Here is a 25969-nt window from a genome sequence, read left to right as displayed (position 1 = left end):
TTATTCGTTCTATAATTACGGCAATATAGCCCCAGTGTCAACCAAGGGCCCCCCCTCCCCCGGTACAAGAACTTGTTCATTATTTACCTTTTATTTTTTGCATAACTTGTCGACTTTTGGTGGTTTGGCAAATTTAACTCCCCCCTCCTCCCCCCCCCCAACAAAAAAATTATATGTGTAAATGCATAATGTGGCCAGAAAAATATATGTCAAAGGCACGACTATGGGCTTTAAGTTATTTCAGAGCATTTAGATAAGGCCTGACTGTCTAACATTTCAACTTAGCAAATTTTTTTTACGAAGCCTGTAAAAAGTAAATGATATTGTGTCCTCTCTGGCAAGGGCACCGGAAGAAAAATTTCCGGGGGGGTTAAGAAAATATGTAATGAATTTATCGATAAGAAAATCCTATTGTAGAGGTTGTGATGGCTTCAGTTATGTAGAAGATCAAAAGTCTCACAGAATTTCCATCCATACAATAAAAAACGGATTTTTGATGCGAATGGATATATCAAAACTATTGACCGATTATGCTGATTCCCAGTACATTATTTTCATCGAGTTTTGTCTTACTCACCAAGAACTAAAAGTCTGAGAAAGTTTGATTTATTTTCGGATAAAGGGGGACCCCCTTGAAGTCATATAATTTTAATTAGAATCACACCATCAGATTCAGGGTACCAAAGAACCCTACTCTAATTGTTACAAGTTCATATCTGCAAAAATGTGGAATTTTGCAATTTTTACCAGAAGAAAAATCACGGAAAGCGTGTTTATTTTTATTTTTTTAATTTTTTCCCCAGGGTGATCTTATTGATCCAGTGGGCCTAGAACGTCAGGATAGGGCTCATTCTAATGGAAATGAAAAGTTCTTGTGCCCTTTTTAAGTGACCAAAAAATGGAGGGCAACTAGGCCCCCTCCCACGCTGCTTTTTCCCAAAATCGTCCGAGCAAAAATTTGAAATAGCTTTTTTCTTCAGCATAGTTGAAAGGCCCAATAACTATTAGTCCAGTAAATCTACGAAACTCTGGCACAAAATTTCAATATAAAAGATTTTTACACCGTCTTGTAGAGAAAAAAATTCTGTACATCATATCAAAGTCCCCAAAAATCCCCTTGGCGAAACAGGGTGAAAAACAGGGGAAAGGAGGGAAAATGGAAAAATTCAGGGCCAGATTTTTTGTGCGCTCGAATTTCATGTCTGCTCTTTTTCTGCGCGGAGAACTCGAAGAAAGAAAGTTATATTGTTTTATCGCCGGAATTGGTATGATTTCCCCATTTAGTGGGGAAGGGGAGGGGGAAACAGTATCCTCTAGAGTTGTCCGATATGGTTGGTCAAAATGTTGCCCCAGAGGTTTTTTGACTCGACGATTTAAAAAAACATGGTATTAGCTTTGTATGTCACTTTTCAGCATTGTTTTCATAATAGAGGAGACAAAGCATCTGGCCTTTAAGATACGTGGACAGCTTTAATTGGATTACGTAAATGAGAAATAAGACAAAACTAAATGTAAAAAATTGTACGAATTTGGTAACTTCGGTAATCACAGCAAAAGATAATTACGGTTTTGATTGAACTAAAAAGGATTAGATCAAGGATTTGTACTAAACATCGTCCTCTTCATCGTTATCAACAAAAACATCATTATTATAACACGCAATCCCCTGGCAGTCTTTTCAAGCAAGTGTGCAAGGCAATCCATTTTTCTGGCCGCTACAGCGTGAACTGTCACAGTTGGAACGCGTGCAGCGGCAACGAATCACATTTAGCAGATGATGCGTAGTAGGTCCGATGTCTGTCATGATCGGAGTGAGGCGTCCGTCACGTAATCGCCAACCCCAGTCTTTCGGGTCGAGTTCTGACGCAGTATTACACCATTTCATTACCTGATAGAAGACTCTATAAGAATGAAATTTCACAGCCAATGGAGTTGTCGGAAGTCTCTCTGGGTTCACAAAAGTTGATGTCTTTGAGGTGTTCAGTTTTATAAGAAAAACCCTGTACCTAGCTTTGCTGAGACCCTCCCCTTTCTTAGCCTTGTAGAAACACAGCAAAATATTTTTCACCAGATTGCTGGACTTCTTCCTTCGTAGAGCGCAGATTATGGAACACTTCACAGTTATTCCTAAATTCTTCATGGCTTTTCAGGAATGACAGGACAGCCTGCTTTCCTATCCCAAACAAACGGGACGGACGCAACCAAGAAAAGCTTGGTCAACAAGAATAGTGTGACATACCTGTTCTAGCGATCTTTTGATAAAGCTGATGTGCCGGTATTTAGTTGACAGCTGTCTTGATTTGGTACTGGTTTCGAAGTAGAGATCCCTGGCTTCCGGAGGCAGACGATGGAGGAGAAGGATCAATAAATCAGTGTCGTTCCTTGGCCACATTAACACCTGTTAATGTAATCAGAAAGTCCACATCTCTCTCTGCATGAAGGACAGTGAGGCCAGCTTGGACAAGCTTCTTACCAATAGCTCCAATAATGTTCTGCTTATTGTTGGGATTCCGCAAGAAGTGCCCCTCCTTCCTTTGCAGCTTCATACTCGGTATAAAATCCGCGGTCGGACACTGGATATCTTTCGTTCGTCGAACCTAGGTGACATCTTTGGTAGACGGACCTGAAGTGTAACCATCAAAGACGACGGAAGCATTTGAATACTTCTGTGTCACGAATGAAAAGTAACTGTTGCAAATCCGTTCGAAAGTGTTTCCTGTTTTCTATGGAATATGCTGGAGCGGCCATCCCCCATCGATCACGACTTTTCCGGCTGTTTTGATAGGACGTTCACAGGTTGTGCCTTTGATAATTTCCAAATAGCTTTCGCTAGCTCCGCTTTATCTGGCTGTCACGGCAGGCTTGACGATTCGAAAAGGACAGTAGGATAGCTGGAGAGTTTGAATCTGAGAGTTTCTTCCATATCCCCTCCGGCTGTAGTTGCCGCTGCTGCAAGACGTTGGAAAGAAGACTTGCGTCAATTTATATGTCTTCACCGTCAGCTTTGGAAATGTTGCTTTGATAGGACATCATAACAGTTTGCTTTTGCACTTGAAGATGTATCGATCGGCATCGGCGTCCTCCATTTACTTCAGAATTTCTTCTCCTATCGCCTTTGCTGCATCCGCGTTGACATCCCTTGCTGCTGTCATACCATTCGAAATAATGCGTAATTAAGTGCAGTTGTTGCACGGGCAGGACTGCGCAAAAAAACTACTAAAGCCTTTACGTCCTTTCTATCCGAGCTGGTCTTGCGGAAACGTGCTGTAAGGATGATACGTACTCAACGCCGATGAGTGACTGCATATGCTAATTAATTTCAGCTATCACTGGCATTGACACTGTCCAGATCAACCTTTGCGTCTCACTGGAGATAAAAGGACCCCCTACAGCCCTTGGGGAAAGGTTTTAAAGTTATAAAAATCGTCTTTTGTTTTATTTGTTATTGGGAAGTATGCATACATTTTTCGGGTGGGGAGGTGAGGACGAATTTTCTGCTGGTAAAATTTTCCATGGAGAGGATGGTTTCCAGAGGGTGAAATTTTCAGAAGAAATTTTACACTGGGTGAATTTGCGAGAATTAATATTCCAAATTTCTTTATATATTTTGCTTTCTCTTTACCGATTCAATTTTACGCGTGGACATATTAAGGGTAATATTCCGGGGTAAATTTTCGCCAGGTTTGAATTGTCCGGAGGATATTTCTATGGGGAGGGAGATTTTTCCGTGGAGGTTGAGCCAGGTATCCTGGCGTTATTTAAAAACGATTCCTAAAACACAAGGGTCATTTAATTAGAACAATAAGTAACTTTTTTTTAAAGTGCCGAAAAACTGTAGCTTGAAGAGCAAGGTGTTGAGGAGGGGGAGGCCCCTCATATATGTAATAATTTCTGTTCGTTTTAAGTTTTGTTGTTGCTCCTTACTTTCAGTTGAAAAAACTTGTTTTATTTTCTTTATTTAATGAAGCTTAGAGACGAACAATTTTATAAAAGCAATGGAAAAAGTATGTCAATTAAAGTAAAAGTATTTAAAAATGAAAAAAAGTAATTAGCTACAAAAACACACAAAACAATAGCCTACTTACAAAAACTAAGATATAAACTCTCAGCATTAAGCTACAAATAAATAAATACAATCACTCCTAGAAAAAAAAAATTGAAAATAAAACACAAAAAACGTTCAGGGGAAAATACAGAAATTCTTAGCATTCCGTTCCGGGGAAACCTTTCTGATAATAGTGGCTTTAAATATCTGCTCATGGGTACTCTTGCAATGCAAGCAAAAGTTGACGGCATATTCTTACCGAAATTGCTTCTTGTTAAGTTGTTTTCCTTTGGTTTTCTATGATTATACGGGCTTTCTTGTGTTCTAATAACTGCGCTAATTACAAATAAACAAATATATATTCAAGATCATCATGAAAAGCTAATTCTTTGACTGATGAAATGTTATCAATAGCTAGGCTTTTATAATTTCGTTATTGAAAAGGATCGTTATTTACTTACCATTCATTACTATGAAGAATTTTTTTTTTTTTTTTTTTTTTTTGCCCCAACCAAATCAAATAGAAAAAATTTCTGTGGAAAACTGGACTCAGTCACAAATTAGAACTTATATTTTCCTTATTATGGGTCAAAATCTATTGGCAGGCAGCTAACAGTGGAACAATAAACATTTTCACATGGTTTTTCCCTATTCTGCTCTCTTTCCTTTGGTTTCCTTATAATTACTTTATAATCCCAAATTTCCAGGGGGGCCATGGCACCCCTGCCCCTCTCCCCCTTGCCAGTGCCCGTACTCTCTGGGAGGTTTTCATTTATATTAAGTTATTTATTGCAAGTATCTTTCTTTGCTTAGAGATGAACAATTTCAGTCAAATTGGTCTAAACATCGATGATACTAAAGCGCAACAGACGTGAAGTAAAATGTTGTTGTCTTTGAAAAAATACTCTTAGACCCTAGGGGAGGGGTCGATTTCCTTTGAATGAAAATACAAACAAAAAATATTAGTGATACTGATACAAAAGCTGTTTGTCGAAATCTAGATAAAGATCAAGAAATCTAGAGGGGGCAAATTTTTTTTGTAACACTGACATTTCAGAGAGGAAGGTTAACACCCCTGTGTACGGTCTTCTCTGATTGGACTTTATATAAATTATCATCCTCAATCCCTGTGCGATTTTGCTTCTAGCGGCTTGTAACTTTCCGTTCTATGTCCAAGAACCCTATATTAATGTTTTCCAAAAATATAACTCCACGGAATGTATTTGCGCTCCTGGAAATCTTCCACAAATTCAAGTAGTTTGACAATTATCATGAAGGAGAAATATTTAGTTTTTGTACTAACATTGTTCAACAGTTTATTTTGTAATGTCTTTGGACTACCAGATGTGATTCGTATTGGTATGCCCCTTATTTTTTCTACTTTCTGTATAAGATTTGATTTTATCTTTAACATATATTGTTTGTTATGTTTGTAAAATTCTTGCTTTTTAACATTTTGCACTGTATCTCTGACGTGAAGACACAGGTGTGGCTTTTTTTTCAGAAAAAACTGTAATTAATACAAAAGGGAATTTTAATGACTTATGGAGTTCAAAACAACCAAGGATGTTTAAACATATTCAAAAATAGAAGCCTACTTTGAGAAGCCTATTCTAGTATCACAACTCTAGTGTCACAAATATTCTAGTGTAAAATTATACAGTCACAAATATTCTTAAATTATTTTGTTCGCCGTAGTTGTCCAGAGCAGTCCTATCTAATTTGATAAGAAAAAAAATCTCTCTCAATGATAAAATTAAGATTAAAGCTTCAAACGAGTAGAACTTTGCCCCAGATTGGGGGGGGGGGGAGCCGTCTGAACATCCCTCTGTAAGCTCATAAGTATGGTCTAAGATTATATCAAATTACAAAAGATTCAAATGAAACACAGGTTTTGAAACCTAAATCCCAACACCTTACAAAATTTTGCGTGTTCTCTTCAATAAAAGATACATAAAAAAGGTTTTCTTTACTGAAAGTAAGGAGCAACATTAAAACTCAAAACGAATAGAAATTGTTCTGTATATGAAGGGTTGCTCCCTCCCACAGTATATAAATTATAGGCAGTATGATCTTTCCCTATCTCACCCATTATAAAAACCCGGACCAAGGTGCGAGTGCTCCAGAGAACGTAGAAACACAAGCGACATTAGATCTTTTAACGGGTAGACAAGTCAGATTTCTCTTGAACTCGAAACTTGGCTTCAGCGTTGGAACACTAAATTTTGAAGAAACTAATTTTAAATTAATTTATTCCAATACATATATGAAAATCGGTAACTAGTAGTGCAATGTTATTATTAGATGTTTTTAGGAATTAAAAGTAGGTTTCGAAGTCTCAAGTTGGTTTCAAAGGCATTTTGAGAAAGTTTCTGCCAAAATACGTGTTCAAGGGTAATTGGACCGCTGATGGCAGATCAAATGAGAGGAGCTGTTTGTACGTGCTAAATCAAGAATAAGTGGGAGCAGCTGTTTGTTCGCACCGAGAATGAAGAGCCAGAAATTATCTGCGGTAAACTTACTGCTATATCTTTATACTGTGCTCCCTCCTCAATACCTAGCTCATTACGCTAAATCTTTTAGCACTTTTAAAAAAGTTTCCTATTCTGATTTCACTAACCTTTCTTAAAAAATTGGGACAAAGAGTCAAACTTTAGCGTAAACACAAAAGTATTGGGGGGGGGGGACCCTTCATAGACGAAATAATTTATGTTTCCTTTGATTTTAAATGTTGCTTTTTACTTTCTGTCAAAAAAATTGTTTTTTAGTTTCATTTCTGAACTTTTTCAAATAATGCTGGTAAATCTGGCTCACCCATGAAATATACCCCCCCCCCCCTCACGGGAAACTCCTTCGTGGAAATTCCATTCAACGTAAAGCGTAACCTTCCCCCTTTACACTCCCTCCAAATAATTCCATCCTCGCTGAAAATCCCCCCCTTAAATTTCTTGCTGACGATTCAGCCTGAACGATTCTCCATAGCATACATTCATTTGAAAAAACTTTAGTTTTCAATCGGTTTATCGATCATTACGGAAATCCCCGCTTCCGTGGAAATTTTTCTCAGGAAGTAAAAACACGCGGAAAATAGCCCCAGATAATTTCCCTGGAATATCTCCACATGCAAAATGAGTTGTCAAAGAGAACTTGAGATAATTAAAAATAATTTCGTATGGAAATTCTGTCAAACCCACCCAGTGTAAAATTTGCTATGAGAAGTTCACCCCTGGAAATATCCCTCCCCAAGGAAGATTCTCTCTATGAAATTCCACCTCAAGCACAAAATCCCCCACCCTCCAAAAAATGTCCGTATACCCAGTAACAAATACTATACGTAAACAATGGCCAAATTTCAAAAGTTACTGGCCTCTCCTCACGGACTGTATGGGGTCATTATACCCCTAAAGAAATAATTATTTGATCTATCAATTCTACCAAACAAAATAGCTATTTCAAAATTTTTATCACATAACCTTGGAGAAAAAAGAGCGTGGGAGGGGGGCCAGTTCCCCTCCAATCTTTATGGTCGCTTAAAAAGAGTACTATAACTTTTAATTTCCGTTCTAACGCACCGTCTTTCGATTTTCCAGGACCCTTATTTTGATACGATCACCCATGGAAAAAATAAACAAAAAAACACATCTGTAATCTTTCTTCTGGCAAAATAGCAAAATTCCACATTTTTGTAAATAGGATCTTGAAACTTCTACAGTAGTGTTCTCTGGTACGCTGAATCCAATGGGGCAAATTTTGCAGGAATTGCATGCAAAGGTGCAGGAATCATTAAGATTCCTTAAATTTTAGGGGGGCGTTTCCCCCTGTTTCAAAACTCAGGCAAATTTTCTCAGGTTCGTAACTTTAGAGGGGTAACATTAAACTGGATGAATATTTATATATTTGAAATCAGCATAATAAGTTGATGTATCTAATTCCGTTTTTTAAAGTTTCGGTTACTATTGAGCTGATTAACATTCACATTCTTACAGGTGTAGTTCTAAAGTCGTACATTTGTTTACAGTTGTAAATAATAACATTCTTACAGTTCGTTACCACGAACTGTTTGATATATTATAATGTTTCATTTATATACTGCATTTATTAAGCACCGTGTTGTATCTAAATACAGTGGTGGAGCTAGCCTTAGCTTCTTTCCACGTTACTTCAAGAATGTACCCTTTTACCTGATTTTGAAATAGTAAATCTTTCCATAAAATTTCTGCGCCGTCCTTTTGTCTAAGGGTATTTGGAAGGGCACAAAATACCTCAGACCCTAGGCTCAAAGGAACCAGGACCGATTTTATTCTTGGAAATTTGGGTTGTGTTTTAATGTTCTTAGTTTATATTACAATCAATACAAGCTCTATTTCTGATTTTGTTATTGATAATGATTTATTTTTTCCGCTGAATGGATACTTGAAAATCAAAAGCAATATGTTGCCAAAGCGCGGGAAAATTTACCGCAAAAGTTGCCAAAGCGCAGCATAAAACCTAAAAGACTAATTGCGAGAGATGGTCAAGGGAATGCTATACGCAGTCCTTTACTTCCAATTCCCAATGAATCGGTATCATATTACCAAAAAAAAAAAAAAAAAAAAAAAATGGGTTGAAAACATAGATACCCAGGGTCTAGGTTTGGCTGTAGAAGGTCCAATCCCTCACAGATGGGAATCTGTTGGTGAGTTAGTCAATTCGTGGATGGACAAATTGTACATTACCAACCATTAGAAGATTGCAGATAAAGAAGGATGCAACAGATGAAATTCTAATCAATCATCAAAAGAATAGAGAAGCTCCAAAACCAAGTCTTTAGTATTAGTAACTTCATTGTTCATGCAGCTTATCGTAGTGGTAATGCAATTTATATGGAGACTATGCTCTTTGACGACGCTAATTCGTAACAACAAAGAAGAAAAAACACTTCAGACACAGTGGATGCTCTCCTCCACTGTTCAGGAAACGAGGGGAAAGCCTTTGATTGTAATTGTTTTTATATCAAGGGGTCATCTCGATTAAAAAACAACAACTAGGAATTATCATAAACTATAGATCCGACAAATGAATTATTCTAACAAGAACTACTTATGGTTAAGAATACTTTTTTGCTTTTCTCTGCAGCACCAAGAGCTAATATACTTACTATAAAATATCCACTTAAATTTTTAAAAAATGAGGTCCAAGCAAGACTTCCACGGTCCAAAAATTCCTACAGTCGCTTCAGAAGTTTCAGGGCCTTCCGGGTAATATATGGCTCCTCCTTGTTCTAAATATATAAATTAGCTAAGGTTATGAGATGCAAAACTCTTAGGAAGGAAGAATTGACATTTCAGGCAATTCATTGCCAGCAATAAATTGCCATTTCTAGTTACCTCTACGCAAAAGCTCTTTCGGCTTCTTAATGTGAAGTTGGGTGGTAAATGCTTTAACTCTGATTTTCTTCGATGTATCCTCTCTCCTTTTAAGGCCTGCTCAATTGTCTTTCCAAAGACAAAACTTCGGAGACAAAAGTTGAGAGATTCGAGACAGAGCTCTATTCAGTTATGTCCGCTATGCTGTTTGCAAAATTAGTGCATATACTAGTTTATTTTCTGTTTTACTCATGATTTACGCATCCTTTTGTTGTTTCTGCTTTTACAAACAACCCAAGCTTTAGCCCAAACGAAAGCTCGGTAACGCCAATTTTTTACAACCTGAAGAGAAGTACTTGCTAATGGCTTATTTGAGTATTTAGGGAAAACGTATTCCAAAAGAGAGTTTTTCAAAGAATTTTTGATTTTCAATGTTTTGACAATCAAATAGAAATATTTACAATGTAATTTGTTGTCAGTAAAGGGTAAATGATGCTCTGGCCTGTAAGGGTTGGTAGCCCTACTTCTGTGTTGAAAAAAAGGCAAGGGGTGAAGGACGGGGCACTAGACCCATGAAGTCCAAACTGGCGGTGCTGATCTCCTTTTCATGACCCTTCGGCCAGGAAATACAATAGGGGGCTGGGGGACAGCCATCCTATGCTTTCGCGCACCCTTCCTGCTTTTCTTCCTCAGATTTCTCCAGGTTCCCAATTAGAGCTGGGTTGACTTTGTTTGAGCTTACAGAGTCACGCCAATGATCCCCGTCCCAAACCAAATAGCTTGCTACGCCAGGAATCGAACCCTCGCCCTTCGGACAAAAGACTGTACTTGTACTTAATGCAAGTTCAAGCCGCACCCAGGCTTGTCGTGGCGCCCAGAAGACAAAGACAAGTTTCTTTCCAGAGATTTCGCTCGAGGGTGGCAGGCTCCATAACTTCAAGCCAGTGACGATCCCAGCGTCGTCCAAAACTACGGAAACCCCCAATAGGCTCTAGGTCAGCCTTGACTGTCGCAAGACATGTATTCATCAGGTATTCATCAGGATTCCAACTCATCAGGATGCCCCGCTTCTAAGACAGAGATAAAATGGAGCAAGTTCAAAGGCCACGTGAAGGAACCCGCAACAATCATCCTCGGAGTTGTAAAACGAAAAACCAAAAAATAAATCTCTGAGGAAACACTTAAACTCTCTGCAATGAAGAAGGAGATATCCAGCAAGAAGTCTGCTGAATAAAAATCTCTGCGCCATGAATGCCATAAGTTTGCTAGAGCCGACAGAAAGGCTTACTGGTCAGATTTGGCCGATGAGATGGAAAAAGCCGCTTCCCGAACTGATACAAGGAAACTTAGATACAAGGAACAGGGAACCAGATTCTTGGAGAATGTACCGGGAAGAAAAAGCAATCTACCACCCCTCTACTTAAAGCGAAAGACGGGCAACTGCTCACAAAAAGGGAAAAACGTATCGAAAGATGGCGGGCACAATTCCAAAAATTGTTAAGACTAGGAATTATTAGCAGCAAAAGCCAAAACCCCATATACTCACCCAACCCGTCAGAAAACCATTCTTATGAAAATGTGTCTATGGACCCACCTACTAGAGAGGAAGTAGGCCAGGCAATTAAACTCCTGAAAAACCACAAAAGTACTGGAATAGATGGCATCCCCGCTGAGTTGCTGAAAGTTCTGCCTGAGTTGGCCGCAGGTGAGCTCCATGAACTTGTTACGGATGTATGGGATAATGAATAAATTCCCGATGAGTGGAAGACATCGATAATAGTCGTTATCTTCAAAAAAGGAGACCGAATGGAATGTAAAAACCACTGAGGCATATCCCTCATCCCGATTGCGTCAAAGATATTCGCAATTATACATCTAAAGTAGGCTCCGAGAAACTAGAAATTCCCGAACGTGACCCAACCAAGCAGGATTTAGACCAGGCATGGGCTGCTGTGATCAGATCTTTAGCTTAAGACAGGTCCTAGAACATCGCTTCAAACACCAGCAGGGGACAATCCAAATCTTTATCGATTTCATAACGGCTTTTGGCTTGGTCCATCGGGACGCAATATGGGTCGCAATGAGTGAGGACGGAGTCCCCGAAAAGATCATCAGACTACTGAAGGCGTACTACGATGGAACCAAGGGCCAAGTTAGAGTTGATAGTAATCTTTCGGATCTGGTCATGATTGAGGAGTGTATACGTCAAGGATGCATTCTGTCACCGATCTTATTCAACTTCGTCATTGATTGGATTCTCATGGCCCTCGAAAAGTATAAAGGTGTGGAAGTAAGCCTGTCCTTCTCACGGATATAGATTACGCTGATGATGTAAAAATACTTGCTGAGTCTATTAAAGATGCCCAGGCCATGATTAATTAAGTAGAAAGCAGAGCACTTTTGACTGGCCTCCAAATAAGCATACCGAACACGAAAACGATGCGGGCAGCTGGGATGGATGACACCCCTGTGACCCTAAATGGTAGCCAAATCGAGGACGTTCTGTCGTTTAAATACCTTGGCTCAATGATGATTGTAACTGGGGAATCATCAGAGGAGATCCGGAATCGCATATCCTCAGCATGGAACGTCTTTCTTCAGCTAAGGAATTCGCTCTGGAAGCGTAGCGAAATCTCTCCACGCACAAAGCTCCGAGTTTACGAAGCCATGGTACTCTCTGTTCTTCTCTTTGGCTGTGAAACTTGGTCACTGAAAGCAGCGGAAGCGTCCAACTTGGACGTATTCTATCACAAATGTCTTGCAAAATACAAGATACATCCTACGAAACAGAGATTGTTCTCACAAAAAACAAAATACTTCTTACAAAATTAAAAAATAATTCTTACAAAACAAAAATATATCCTAAAAAATAAAAAATTCAAACGAAACAAAACAATCTTACAAAAACGCACCCTAAATAATTACAAATCATTCTTACAAAACAAAAAATACTTCTTACAAGGAAGAAAATAATTCTTACAAAACCAAAATACATCCTAAGCAATCACAAACTGTTCTTACAAAATACAACATACTCCTTACAAAACTTAAAAGACATCTTACAAAACAAAAAAATTATTCTTATAAAACAAAAATACATCCTAAAAGATCACAAATTATTCTTACAAAATACAAAATTCTTCTTACAAAACAAAACATAATCCTTACAAAACAGAAACACATCCTAAGAAATCACAAAATATTCTTACGAAGCAAAAAAAGATTCTTATAAAACAAAAATATGTCCTAGACAATCACAAACGGTTTAAAAAAAATAAATAGTCCTAAAAAATCGGAGTTATTCTTACAAAGTACTAAATACTTACTTAAAAGAAAAAATACTTCTTACAAAGCAAAAACTAATTCTTACAAAACAAAAATACATCCTAAGAAATCAGAAAATTTTCTTAAATCACGCAAAATACTTTTTACGAAACAAAAAAAAGTTTTTAGAAACAAAAACAAATCCCAAAAGATCACAAATTACTCTTAAAAAATACGAAATACTTCTTACAAAACAAAAAAATTTCTTATTAACCAAAAAAATACTTGTTACAAAGCGAAAAGTAATTCTTACAAAGCAAAAGTACATCCTAAGAAATCGCAAAATCTTCTTACATCATACAAAACACTTCTTAAGAAACAAAAGAAAATTGTTACAAAACAAAAAACACCCCAAAAGATCACAGATTTTTCTTAAAAATTCAAAATACTTCTTTAAAAACAAAAAATTCTAACAAAAAGACACATCGTAAGAAATAGTAAGTTCTTCTTATATATACAAATAGTTCCTACAAACCGAAAATACATCCTAAACAATTACAAACGGTTCATACAAAATACGAAATTCATCCTAAAAAAATCAGAAATTGTTCTTATAAGATACAAATACTTCTTACAAAACAAAAATACTTCTTACAAAGCAAAAAATATTTCTAACAGGATAAAAATTCATCCTAAGAAATCACAAATTCTTCTTACATCATACAAAATAATTCTTACAAAGCAAAAATAATTCTTAGCAAACAAAAATACATCGTAAAAAATCAGTGATTCTTCTTAGAAAATACAAAATACTTCATGCAAAACAATAAATATTTTTTACAAAGCAGAACATAATTCTTACAAAACAAACATACATTCTAAGAAATCACTAATTTTTATTAAAAAATAAAAATTACTTCTTACGAAACAAAAAATAATTCTTACAAAACAAAAATACATCCTAAGCAATCACAAACTGTTCTTACAAAATACTTGTTACAAAACAAAAATTCTTCTTACAAAACGGAAACAATTCTTACAAAACAAACATATATCCTAAGAGATCACAAATTCTACTTACGAAATACAATATACTTCTTACAAAACAAAATAGTTCTTACAAAACGAAAATACATCCTAAACAATCACAAATTCATATTAAAAAACAAAAAATACTTCTTACAAAACCAAAACGGATTTCTACAAAACAAAAATACATCCTAACAAATCAGAAATTCTTCTTACAAAATATAAAATATTTCTTACCAAACAAAAAATACCTCTTACAAAGCAAAAATAGTTCTTACAAAATAAAAATACACCCTAAGAAATCACAAATTCTTCTTGTAAAATACAAAATACTTCCTACGAAACAAAAAATAATTCAAAAATAATTGCTAACAATTACAAACTGTTCTTAAAAAACAATAAAATACTTTTCATAAAACTTAAACAATTCTTGCAAAACAAACATCACTTCTTACAAAACAAAAATACATCCTAAACAATCACAAATTCTTATTACAAAACAAAAATACTTCTTTCAAAACCAAAATGATTCCTATGAAACAAAAATACATGCAAATAAAATCAGAGATTATTCTTAAATAATGTCAATTTCTTACTGCTGTCATCCATTCATTTTCACTCATAGATGAAGACACGTTTTGACTATCTCAAGTATTTAGAGTTAGAGACTTATGAGGTGGAAATTGATCAAGATTCAAATAATTGCATTCTAGTTAGTTTCATTTAGGTTTACCTGGCGTCCCCCGCTATGCCAAGTGAACCTAAATGAACCTAATTAGAGTGCAAGAAGAATTTTTGAATTTTTTGAACATTTTTTTTAAAGAGTTTTTTGTTTTGTAGGAAGTATTTTGTATTTGCAAGACGAATTTTTGATCTTTTGGGGTGTTTGTTGTTTGGTAAGAATGTTTTTGTTTCGTAATAAGTATTTCTTATGATGTAAGCAGAACTTGTGATTTATTAGGATATATTTTTGTTTTTTAAGAATTGTTTTTTGCTTTATAAAAGGACTTTTTTTTTGTTTTGCAAGAATTTTTTGTTTTGTAAGAAGTATTTTGTATGATGTCATAAGAACTTGTGATTTCTTAGGATGCATTTTTCTTTTGGAAGAATTATTTTTTGCTTTGTAAGAAGTATTGTTTTTGTAGCAAGTATTTCGTATTTTATAAGAATAATCTCTGATTTCTTAGGATGTATTTGTATTTTGTAACAATCATCTGTGATTGTTTAGGATGTATTTTTGTTTTTTAAGAATTTTTTTTGCTTTGTAAGAAGATTTTGTGATTTCTTAGGATGTTTTTTTTTGTTTTTAAAGAATTATTTTTTTTTTGTAAGAAGAATTTTGCATTTTATAAGAATAATTTGTGGTCTTTTCGGATGTATTTTGCTTGTGAGAATTATTTTTGGTTTTGCAAGAAGTATTTTGTATGATGTAAGAATAATTTTGTATTCTGTAGGAATAGTTTTTGATTATTTAGAATGTATTTTTGTTTTGTAAAAATTATTTTTTGTTTTGTAAGAATGATTTGTGATTTTTTAGGGTGTATCTTTCCTTTTTAGGAGTATTTTGGTTTCGTAAGAAGAATTTTAATTTCTTATGATGAAATTCTGTTTTGTAAAAATTATTTTTAATTTTTTAAGAAGTATTTTGCATTTTGTAAGAACAATCTCTGATTGTTTTGGATGTATTTTGTATTTTGTAAAAATCGTTTGAGATTATTTATGATATATTTTTGTTTTGTAAGAATAAGTTTTGTTTTTAAGAAGTATTGCGTGTTTTGTAAGAAGAATTTGAGATGTTTTGGGATGTATTTTTGTTTCTTAAGAAGTATTTTGTATTTTGTAGTGTGACAAGGTGGTGTAAATTGCTTGAACTGACATGTTCTACAGTTTACAGTTAAGGTGAGAGGTGTTAAATGATCTATTTCGGTGGAAGAGGGGTGAGGGGCTGAAATCTAGCGTTAAGTCAAAGAAATGAGGCCTTTTCATTAAAAGCCCTCAAAAATATCTTAATGTGGCTTAAATTTATCTCTAACGAGATTATGTGAAATTTGAAGAGAAAACATCATTCAAATGTGCCCTTGTAAACTGGGGGTGCATAGTCTCGCCCCGAAGAAACACGGAATTTTTGTTAAAAGCTCCTAATATGGCTTAAATTTACCTCTAGCGAGATGATGTGAAATTTAAAGAGAAAAGATTATTCAAATGTACGCTTGTCAACTGGAGATGCATAGTCTTCACCCCCCCCCCAAAAAAATATTTTCATTAAACAACCCCAAAAATATCTTAATAGGGCTTGAATTTACCACTAACGAGATGTGTAATTTGAAGAGAAAATATTATTCAAATGCACGCTACTCAACTGTTGGTGCATGGTCTTGGCCGAAAGAAAAGTTGCACTTTTATTAATAGCTCTCAGAAATACCTCAATAGGGCTTAAATTATCTCTAATAACAACACCCCCCCTCCAGAATTGTCTGCTAGGAGCCCCATATTTCTTTAATTCATACACATTTTTGCTAATATTTTATCTTATGTCAGGTTTTTTCATGTTTTGTTTTTTATATTTGCTCAGTTTTGATTTTTTTTCTGTGATTACATAATTTTATAGCGTTTTTATCAATAAGTTTTTATTTAAAAAAGCATGTGTCTTTTTAGATTTTTGATCTTGGACAAATCTTCAATACGTAATCGTTTACGTAATTTAATTTAAGTCTCGTAATTAAAGTGTCGCCTAAAAAAATACGCTAGCAGCAAACAAGCAATTTTATCTGGTAACAGACTCTTAAAGCATTACTTAATGGGCAGGTGTAATTTAGTAATCGATTTTCCCCTCTGCGTTTGAATTATTGCAGCCATAAGAAACACGCAATTGTCATTCTAGCATGCGCGAAAGGGGTGCTTTCCTTGCATGCAATAAGTTATTTCGAAGAATGTCTTAGCTGAAGCAAAATATTAGAAATAGATCAGGGCACTTGGTGTCTAGGGCACTGTTCCATTGGATGGAAATGGCCTTTCGAGTTCTAATGGGGAAAAAATCATTAGAATATAAAGGTTCCCCGAGAAAAATAAACATATTGAATGAAAAATTAAATCTCAAAAAGTATTAAGTAATATCCCGCGTGTGTGTCCTCATCAGTTACAGCTGAGGATTACACTTGGGTTCTGAAGAGACATGTCACAGGTGAATGCGTCATATTTTAACATTCCCCATTACATAAGGACTAAAGAAATGTTGAAAAATGTCTTGAAAAAGATATATTGAAGAAAAATGTCTTAAAATGTCTTTAAACGCCTTGAAAAACGTCTTTAAAAAGGCCTTAATAAGATTCCCTGCTTGGCGCTGCTATTACGTAGCCCCCACGTATGTGCAATGCTCAGTTACAACCGGGGTCCCCCACGGGCTCTGAAGAAACAGGTCATTCCGTATAACATTCCGTATGGCGTAATACCTGCCGGTCGCTTGAAACAGGGGTGCGCCTGAAACAGTGATGCGTTTAAAACAGATCAGCGGTCGGAATCCATGACATGCACCTGCATACACAAACATTCTCTATAACGTAACACCTGCTAACCCTTTAAAACAGGGCTCCCATGAAATGAAAGGGGCGTGTCTTCCCAAATGTAAACATTTCCTTGTGACGTAACACCAGCTAATCCTTCAAAAACAGGGCTGCGGTCAGAATCCAGGGGTGTGTCCTCCCAAAGGTAAGAATTCCCGGTGACGTAGCACCTGCTAAACTTTTAAAACACGGCCTACTTGTATTGCTGGGGTGTGTCTTCCCAAATGTAAATATTCCCTGTGGTGTAACACCTGCTGTCGTAACCGGTCGTATTGCGGGTCCATTTAAAAGCAGGGTTCATTTAAAAGCAGGGCCCATTTAAAATATCGGGCTATGGGCCAATTTAAAGGTATTATGACCCCACTACTGACTTGTCTGTGAATAATGGGTAATTTATAAAATTTAGAACCACTAATCTGGGGCTGTTGGGACGACGTTGACCACAGAGGGACATTTATCAAACCTTTCAATATTTCTGAACAAATTGACTATCTCATAGTAATGGTTCATATCATGTAATTTTCGGAGGAGGGAGGTTCGTCTTTTTCCGGTCCTTTTTCGGGCTCCTGCTCGAAAAATCAGTAATTCATCCTTGGATCAATTATTCGTCATTGTATTGGGTTCCCTTTAGTCCAGTTACTTGAGCGTATGAGAATCGGCCTGAACGGAGGAAACAAAGTGGGTGCCCTTTTTAGGACTCCATTTTCTTGGGAGGGCCTTGAAAAGAAGCTTTTTTTATATTAGGTTCTTCTTGACTAGAAGCTACGGCTTTAATTTTTGAACTGATCTGGGACAATTGTTTTTTTTTTAATATTCCTACCCCCCCCCCCCTTCTCCTTTACACAACGGTGCAAACAATTTTCAGTTTGCATTTTCGACTCTTAAAAAGGCACTAAAATTTCCATTATCTAATCGAATGAGCCCCTTCCCAAGTTTCTATAATCACCAATTCAATGTGAAGACACCTTTAGTTTTGATAGAGTCAAGAAGCGCACAATTATTTAATAGGGTGCTAGTTTAAAAATTTGGTTATTGAATTGTTCGTTTGACTATTATCAAAAAATAGAATGATTATTCTAGTTTTAACTGCGATCATTTTTAGGAGGACTGTTCGATTCAGGAGATGCCCGGGATGAAGCAGCATTCAAGTATGCTGTTGAACGCGTTAACGGACAAAGAAATATTCTCCCGAAAAATAGATTGGCCGTCCAATTTGAACGACTGCCATGGGGTGATTCGTTCTTCGCTTCAGAAAGAGGTAATTATCTTGGTTATTGTATACATACTCTCAGTGAAAAATAACAGATCAATTCCCAGCATTGCGTATGCATAGCTTTAATCTCTTTCCCATTCTCAAACAAACAAATGAAGCTCACCTGAATACAAGTGCGTAGTACCTCTAATGAAATTGGGGAAGCTTAGATTTAGAATGTAAATTTTGAGCCATGATACCCATTTTTTTGCATCAGGCTGCCATAATGTTCAAGATATTCTAATTTTGTAAAAGAAGGGAAACCTTGAGTTAAATTTGAGTCAGGACTGTTCCACCTTCAATAAATATTTAATCATCCCTTCTTTCTAAGAAACAAATGAAGCTTGGTGAAAACTTATGATGTATTCAGGCGAAACAAATATTCTAATTTAACGAATAAAGTAATTTACTTAAGCAAAATTTAAAGCTTTTATGTTTCCAAAGAGTTATATATATATATATATATATATATATATATATATATATATATATATATATATATATATATATATATATATATATATATATATATATATATATATATATATATATATATATATATATATTTTTATATATATATATATATATATATATATATATATATATATATATATATATATATATATATATATATATATATATATATATATATATATATATATATATATATATATATATTACGGGGAATCCAGTGGCTTCGCCACCGGACCCCGGAACGGCTACGCGGCAGGCTTGTCTTCTCTATAATTTAATATAACTTTACTATTTTTACAAACAGGAAAAAGCCTACGGCATTTTCTTATTTGGAATAGTAAGAGGCAAACCTTAATTCTTCTTCACTCATATTTTTGACACGTTCGGATTCTCACTGTCAAATTTCTGCAAACCGTAAGTGTCTTAGCTCTTCGCTTTCATTTCTGACACGTTCTGATTCTCGCTGATGCTTGTTTTCTAACTCTTCTTCACTTTCGTTCTTAACTTGTTTTGACTGTTGCTGTCACCAGAGGCGGACTGGGCCGGGCGGTAAGGGGGCAATTGCCCCCTGGGCCGGTCAGTTTTTGGACGCTTAAGGCCGGTCGTGTATTTTTTTTTTTTACGTACAAAAGTACAGTCGACATAATGTTCAACAAAAAATTCCGCTTGACAAATTTTCGGCTGTGTTATTATAGCCCTATGTACAGATTTAGTGTAGATACCAGCATCCTGCCCGAGGAACGGGCAAACGCTTTTTCGCATGATCGTCAGTTTTGATGACTTAGAGGCAGATATTGATATCGAAGAGCCTGTCAGTCTTTTGAGGCTGCGTCAAATACAGGCATTATACCATTTTTATTTGCACAATTATTGATCAGTTTCTTAGGCGACCACAGCTCGGACAGAGTCCGACCCTTTCGAGGTCCATTGAGTTGACCCTATGAGTTATTGTTGCATCGGTTTAACTTTCGTATCTTCTTTCCAGTCTCGAGAAATTAAGCTTGGCCAAACGACGCCTAAAAAGGCATCTTTTTTTTATTGGGCAATTTTTCAGGTCGCTAATTGATTGAATCGGATTTTTTCACAGTCCTTGGATTTTGGAACATCCAATCCGATCATTTAACCTTGATAAAACCTGGTTTTTGTTAGTGAATGGTGAACAGTGAATTTGAACCAAGTTTCAGCGTACTGGCTTCAATGCCTGCGACATTTTACCGAAGTCTTGAGAACTTCACCCTACCTTGGCTGCTTGTGTGTCTGGGTGTTCTTATGCTTATATTCAATTTTTAGAACTAAATCGAAGAAGCACACAACATCGACCCAGTTTCAACTGGTCGAGGGTGAGCCAACAGCGTCAAGTACTGTGACGCCTTCCGAACCAGTAGAGCAGCCAGTAGCAGAGGAATCCAGACCGTATCCGAGCAAAACTGGAAGTGGTGGTGACTTGGACGCGAAGCTAGCTGATGATGAACCACCGGTGCTAGTGAGTGTGTCCATTTCCTTCTCTTTACTGGCGAATTCGACATTAGCTCAAAAATTAAATTCATGAGATCACATCTGTTCCAGCCGACACCACCTCATATAGAAAAGACTAGCTTCGATTTACAACCAGAAACTTACCATTGGTTCCGTCTCACGATCCTGGGTTACTCTTTAAACTAGAAAAAATGACAGTAAAATCAATTTTTGCAGCATATACATCGTGTTTTCCGATGGAAAGTCGCTGTTTGTTTCCTGGTTCACCAATTTATGGCATTTCCATGAGAAAATCCAGGCACATGAAAAGTCGAAAGGTCACGTCACTACGGGTCATGCATACACTCAAGCTAAAACTGCCGAGACATTAGATGGTACATAAGTAGCGCTTCAGCCAGTAAACGGAATCTTGCAAAATATTAAAGTACTGAATCGCGCTTTAGAGGTAGTAAGCCGGTTGGGGAGAAGAGGATTACCTTTTAGAACACACGGTGACCAGGAGAGGCTTGAGCTTCTAGCAAAGCCGGGGATAAACCACGAAAAATGTCTTGATGTCGTACTTTTGCTACCGAAATATGATGTCCCTCGTAAGGAAAATCTTGAAAAAGCAATAGAGGATAGCAGAAAAATAAAATCTAACATGGATGCGAGCAGGAAATCTTGAGACGCAGCTAAGGATCATGCCTCGCTTGTTACTTTGCTTTCTAAGACGACGGTCCAGAGAGTGATAAGGAGAATTTTGAAACACAAATGGAGAGTTATAGTGAACAAAATCGGTGGAAAAAGGTACAACACTCAAATGGACACAACTCAGGACGCTGGAGTTGTGGACCAGATTTCTATCGTGTTAAGGTATGTGAAAGACGAAAAAATTCACGAACAACTCTATGCTGTCGTACCTGTCTAGATTTCCAGCGGCAAGGGTATGACTAAACTTTTACAAGCCTAGCTTAAAGAGCATGGACCAAATTACGAAAGGATAGCTGGGAAATCGTTTGACGGTGCTTCTAACATGAGGGGAGAATTTAACGCACTTTGTTCTCAAATTTACAACCATATTCCAGATTCGGTTTATATCTGGTGCTACAGCCACGTTCTAAACCCTTGCGTCGTTGATTTTTGCACTGCAACAGAGGCGAGGAATCTCCTCAGCACCATGAAGAGAAATTTATGTTTCTTTGCTGAGTCGTACACACGAGTGGGCCTGTAGCGACAACAAGTAGAGAACTCAAAATAAGGACAGTCAAAATTGAAAAGGTTGCAGAAAATCGGTGAAAATCGTTGGTGGGCGAAAGAGAAGTCGCTTGTTTGGGTGTTTTTCGGTGACACTTGCCTGTACTTAGATTCAGTGCACGTTTTTTCCTCGGTGGAAAACAACAGTTCTTTTGACTCAAAAAATGCACCTGAATCCGACTTACTTCTGAATAAGCTTGAGAAGTACAAATTAATCCTAACCGTTCACTTGTTTCAGGCTGTATTTGAAGTTATTTGACCTATTTCAGTATATCTCCAGACAAAAGGATCGGACTTTTGGACGGCCTGGAATATGGTTGATAAAGCAAGAAAGAATCTTGGGAGGATTTCCCTCAAGAGCATCAAAGAAAACGCCTCCAAGCTTGTGTCAAAGATCCAGGGCCTTCTAAAAACCCCTTCAGTTGACCTTGAAATTATCTCAGAGCTACCAGCTTGTCGTGTTGCCTAGGAAAATTACATGCCAGAAGAAACAGTAAAATATTCTCGGCCTGCAGATCCGGAAGAACGATTTCAAGTCGAAGTGTTCAGGTGAGTAATTGACCAAATAACAACCAGCCTGAAAGAAACATTTTCAGACAACAAACAGCTTATTTCCGACGTATATTTCTTGCAGCCCACCACTTTCAGCCTTGTATGTCGAGATGAAATGCCAGAGTCGGCCCTTCGAAACGGTGCAGAGATGGTGATGGTTTCTCATGGCAATTTTAGGTCAGAGCTAAAAAGGTTTGCCTCCGTTTACGACGAAATTATTAGCACGGGTCGTAGAAATAGCCGGGATTGGTCTGCTGTAGAATATGAGGATGGACTTGAAGCTGAATGTGGAGGGGCTGACTTATGAAATTTAAGTCCTTGCATTTCGTGCAACATCGGTATAATTTGCACATAACAGCTGCTATTTAAGGCTCAATTGGTCCTCATCAGCTTACACTTCAGTTTTTCTGGCCTACGAAATTCTGCTGAACCTTTTGTTTTCTCAAGTCTGCCGCGAAGGATCCTTCACCTAACTGATGCTCATTCAGACAAGGTTAAGAACTACAATATCAGATGATCTCTTGGAAGCACTCATGTTGATGTCTTGGGAAGGGGAGCTGCTCGATTCAGTGCAATTTGAAGATGTTTAAGAAGACGTGAAGACTTTAACATCGCTTTTATCAGTGTAGTAGTTTTTTCCTCTTTTAGTCCAGTTAATTTGTTTTGTATCTGATCAAGATATATATTTTGTATTCCGATGGAAAGTCGGAGAACTCTCATTGGTGTTGAACATCCTTTTGAAGAGGACAAATGCTGTGAATGTTCTTTGGCCCATGTTTCCATGATGCAGTACGAAAGCTGAAAATTTTAACAGCTGAAAATATAATGCCGCTTTTTCCCTTTGTGTGAAAACCTGAGCAACAGCGATTCCAACCGAGCATCAGGGAGATTTGGCACAAAAAATGATTAGCGGTATCTGTCCTATTCCTACTGTAAGCCTACTTTTACTTAGCGGGTAAGTAAATTTGCTTTGCGTCACAAGTTTTGGTGCGAATGATGTGGAGCGCAATTTCCACTCATTGTTAAAGGCCCTTTCTGATTAAACACGAAAAAACAAAACAAATTTCTTTTATAAGTAGGGCCATACATAGGGCCGCTTAACCCAAATGCCCCCTGATCTTTTTGCTCCCAGTCCGCCTGTTGCTGTCACGCGTCTTCTAGCCAAACAGTTTCTTCTTCCCTTTTGCTTTTAACTCGTTTTGATCCACGTCGTAGCAAGTCTTTTAGCTGCACTTTTCTTTCTTCTTCATTTTGGATTTTCATTATTTCATACAATTTGTCAGTGGCCTTTCCTGTAGCTCCAAGATTGGTCTAGTCTCACATGATGGTTCGGGTTGTTGCTTTGTTGATTTTCAGGTGGTTGGACATAAACTTCTTTTTTTTCGAACAAATTATCATTTGTAACATAATGACCTAGCCTATAATACAGTTTTTTATTTATTCTAAGGGTGTTTTTTTTCTTATTTCAGTAATAAAACTTGAAATTGGCTAAATTATTTTGGAAATGTTACTAAACAAGAAATAACGGCAAAGTAGAAGTCCTTTCAATTATTATTTGCTAATTATTTGGTTTCGATTTATAGGTCGTTGGTTTTAATTTGGTAAGGTAATATAAGGTTTAATCATTATGAAATTTTGATCCATTAAGTATTACTTTCTTTTTCAATTTATTTTTATTTATACATTCTAAAAACTAGTGTCTCTTTTGGGAATTTTAGAGTTTGTAAGATTAGGCCTACATTTGCAAAAGCCAGAATAAACATTTGCTAGGTTTTTATCAATTTGGGTTTGTCTATTCAATTTCTAAATAATCTCTTTGAAGCCTGAACCATACCCCCTATCTTCCAATAGGAAGTACTCCATGCTAATACATACTTCTCAGTTATCTAACTACGAAATTTATTTAGAATCAAATGATTTTGACTCCTCTCCTTGGAGTCAAAGGAAATTACCTCCTCCCCCTCCCTTGGAGTCAAATTGACGTCATTACCCCTACTCGATATCCTTGGCATGAGTCATTATTTTCTTTTTTCTTATTTCGTTGAGCTTTTTTTTCTACACACGATGGCAAACACAAAATTAATAAGGATAACAGTGATCTAAAATAAATGTTATAGAGGAAATGAACCCTATGCCTGACGTTCCCTATTCTCTGCTTTTAGTTTGTCAATTATTAAGAGTTGGGGTCGCTGGGATTTTTGGACCTCAGTCGTCCGAAACGTCGGGTCACATCCAGTCAGTTTGTGATGCTTTGGAAGTTCCTCACTTAGAAATGAGATGGAGAACGAATCAAAATCGTGATGCGTTTGCTTTGAACCTTTACCCAGCGCCAGATACATTTGCAAAGGCGTATGCAGCCCTTCTCAAAGCTAAAGAATGGAAATCAATGGCTATACTTTATGATGATGTTGAAGGCCTTGCAAAGTTACATTTATTGCTGAAAGGACGTTCTTATTCTGACACTAAATTTGTGATTTACCAACTTGTTGAAGTTAATAATTTTAGGTAAGTCTTTTCCCCATTTTTTTTTTCACTTAGAACAAAACAAGAAAAACTCGAAACCTTCTATTATGAAAAACGGCAGAGTAAATATATAAAATAGTAGAGTAGCTTGTCTTCACTTCAATCTGCGATTCTCTGGCATGATTGACGTAAAAAAATCTCAAGTGGTTTTGCTAGTGACGTGCACACCTAGACATGAATAACGCCACTTATATCCCGCAAAAGCTGAAGGCTCAGCTGCACCAAGATTGACCTACTTGAAGCTTGAAGGTATCAAGGGGGGCGGAAACGGGAACAAACCCAGGTGAAGCAACCTTACGTGATGAAATAAATTATTGGAAGTAATTTTACTTGATTGTTGTGAACCGACACCCTAAGGGGTGACAGCTGTCTCTGGCTGCTTCCTGGGCGGTAGCTTACTTTCACGGAATGGGTGCATATGCTGGTTCTCGGGTGAAGACTATTCCCGTTTCCAAATGTCCTTTTTATTAATCTCTCTCTATCAAAATTTTAGTCAAAATTTCCGCCTTAAATTCAAAAGCATCTGTGTTACAGGCGAATGGCGGAGTAACTATGACTCCCTTAAGAGGCTTGGCCTATTGTCGTTCTTTACTTAGCTAAGCGATCTTCAGGAATGACCAAGCTGCTCCTCACTAATTTTGATTCCAGTTTATTTGAAACAATTCTCCCAAAATAGTTTGCATAAACTACGACGCAGTCATTCTTCTTTGTTTTAAGCTTTGACTTCGCTTTGAACTTTCGCAAGAAGAACTGTGTCGTTCCACTATTAATTTTTTGGTCGTATTTTAAGTCCAAAAAACATAAACATTAATCCTTTTAATATGATCTTTGTCAGGGTTAGTAAAAAAAACTTAACTAAAGAAGTCAGCTTTAATTTTTGTAAAAAATAGGGTATTAAATATAATGTATTAAATCCCTTAAAGTTTTCCTTCCAAGCCTGTAATTTTGGAGGATAACGAGCCCATGAGGTATATTATCCTTGGCTTCTTTGAGGAGTAGTAGATAAAAATCAACTATTCGTGAAATATTACGCTGTATGAAATATATACGGATTGTAGAATCCTTGAGGACACAACAAGAATTTAAGCTGTATAGCTAATATAATTTACGGAAATTTGAACTATTGCTGTTGTAATTTCCCTACCATAATGTGGCAAATAAATTTTGAACTTCTGATAAGAAATTATACTTTCATTATTTCTGCTTCTCTTATTTC

The 25969-nt window shown here is 36.6% G+C and overlaps 1 protein-coding gene across 2 annotated transcripts in view; it reads left to right on the top strand.

Moving 5' to 3' along the window:
* Window positions 1-5294: 5294 nt before the first annotated feature.
* The window catches only part of LOC148948750 (glutamate receptor ionotropic, kainate 2-like), a 70517-nt gene continuing 49842 nt past the window's right edge, over window positions 5295-25969 (top strand). For both annotated transcript variants that reach the window (XM_089094079.1, XM_089094078.1), the window contains exons 1-3: window positions 5295-5404; window positions 18346-18501; window positions 24393-24735. In XM_089094079.1, the coding sequence (XP_088950205.1) occupies window positions 5317-5404; window positions 18346-18501; window positions 24393-24735 (587 nt within the window). In that variant the 5' untranslated portion in view covers window positions 5295-5316. The remainder of the gene's footprint in view (window positions 5405-18345; window positions 18502-24392; window positions 24736-25969) is intronic.

Source organism: Artemia sp. Qi Xiang Cuo, chromosome 9, assembly GCF_049724085.1.
Source record: "Artemia sp. Qi Xiang Cuo chromosome 9, ASM4972408v1, whole genome shotgun sequence".
Lineage (NCBI taxonomy): Eukaryota > Metazoa > Arthropoda > Branchiopoda > Anostraca > Artemiidae > Artemia > Artemia sp. Qi Xiang Cuo.
The sequence above is the reverse complement of the archived record's forward strand: the minus strand, read 5'-3'. Positions and strand labels throughout refer to the sequence as shown.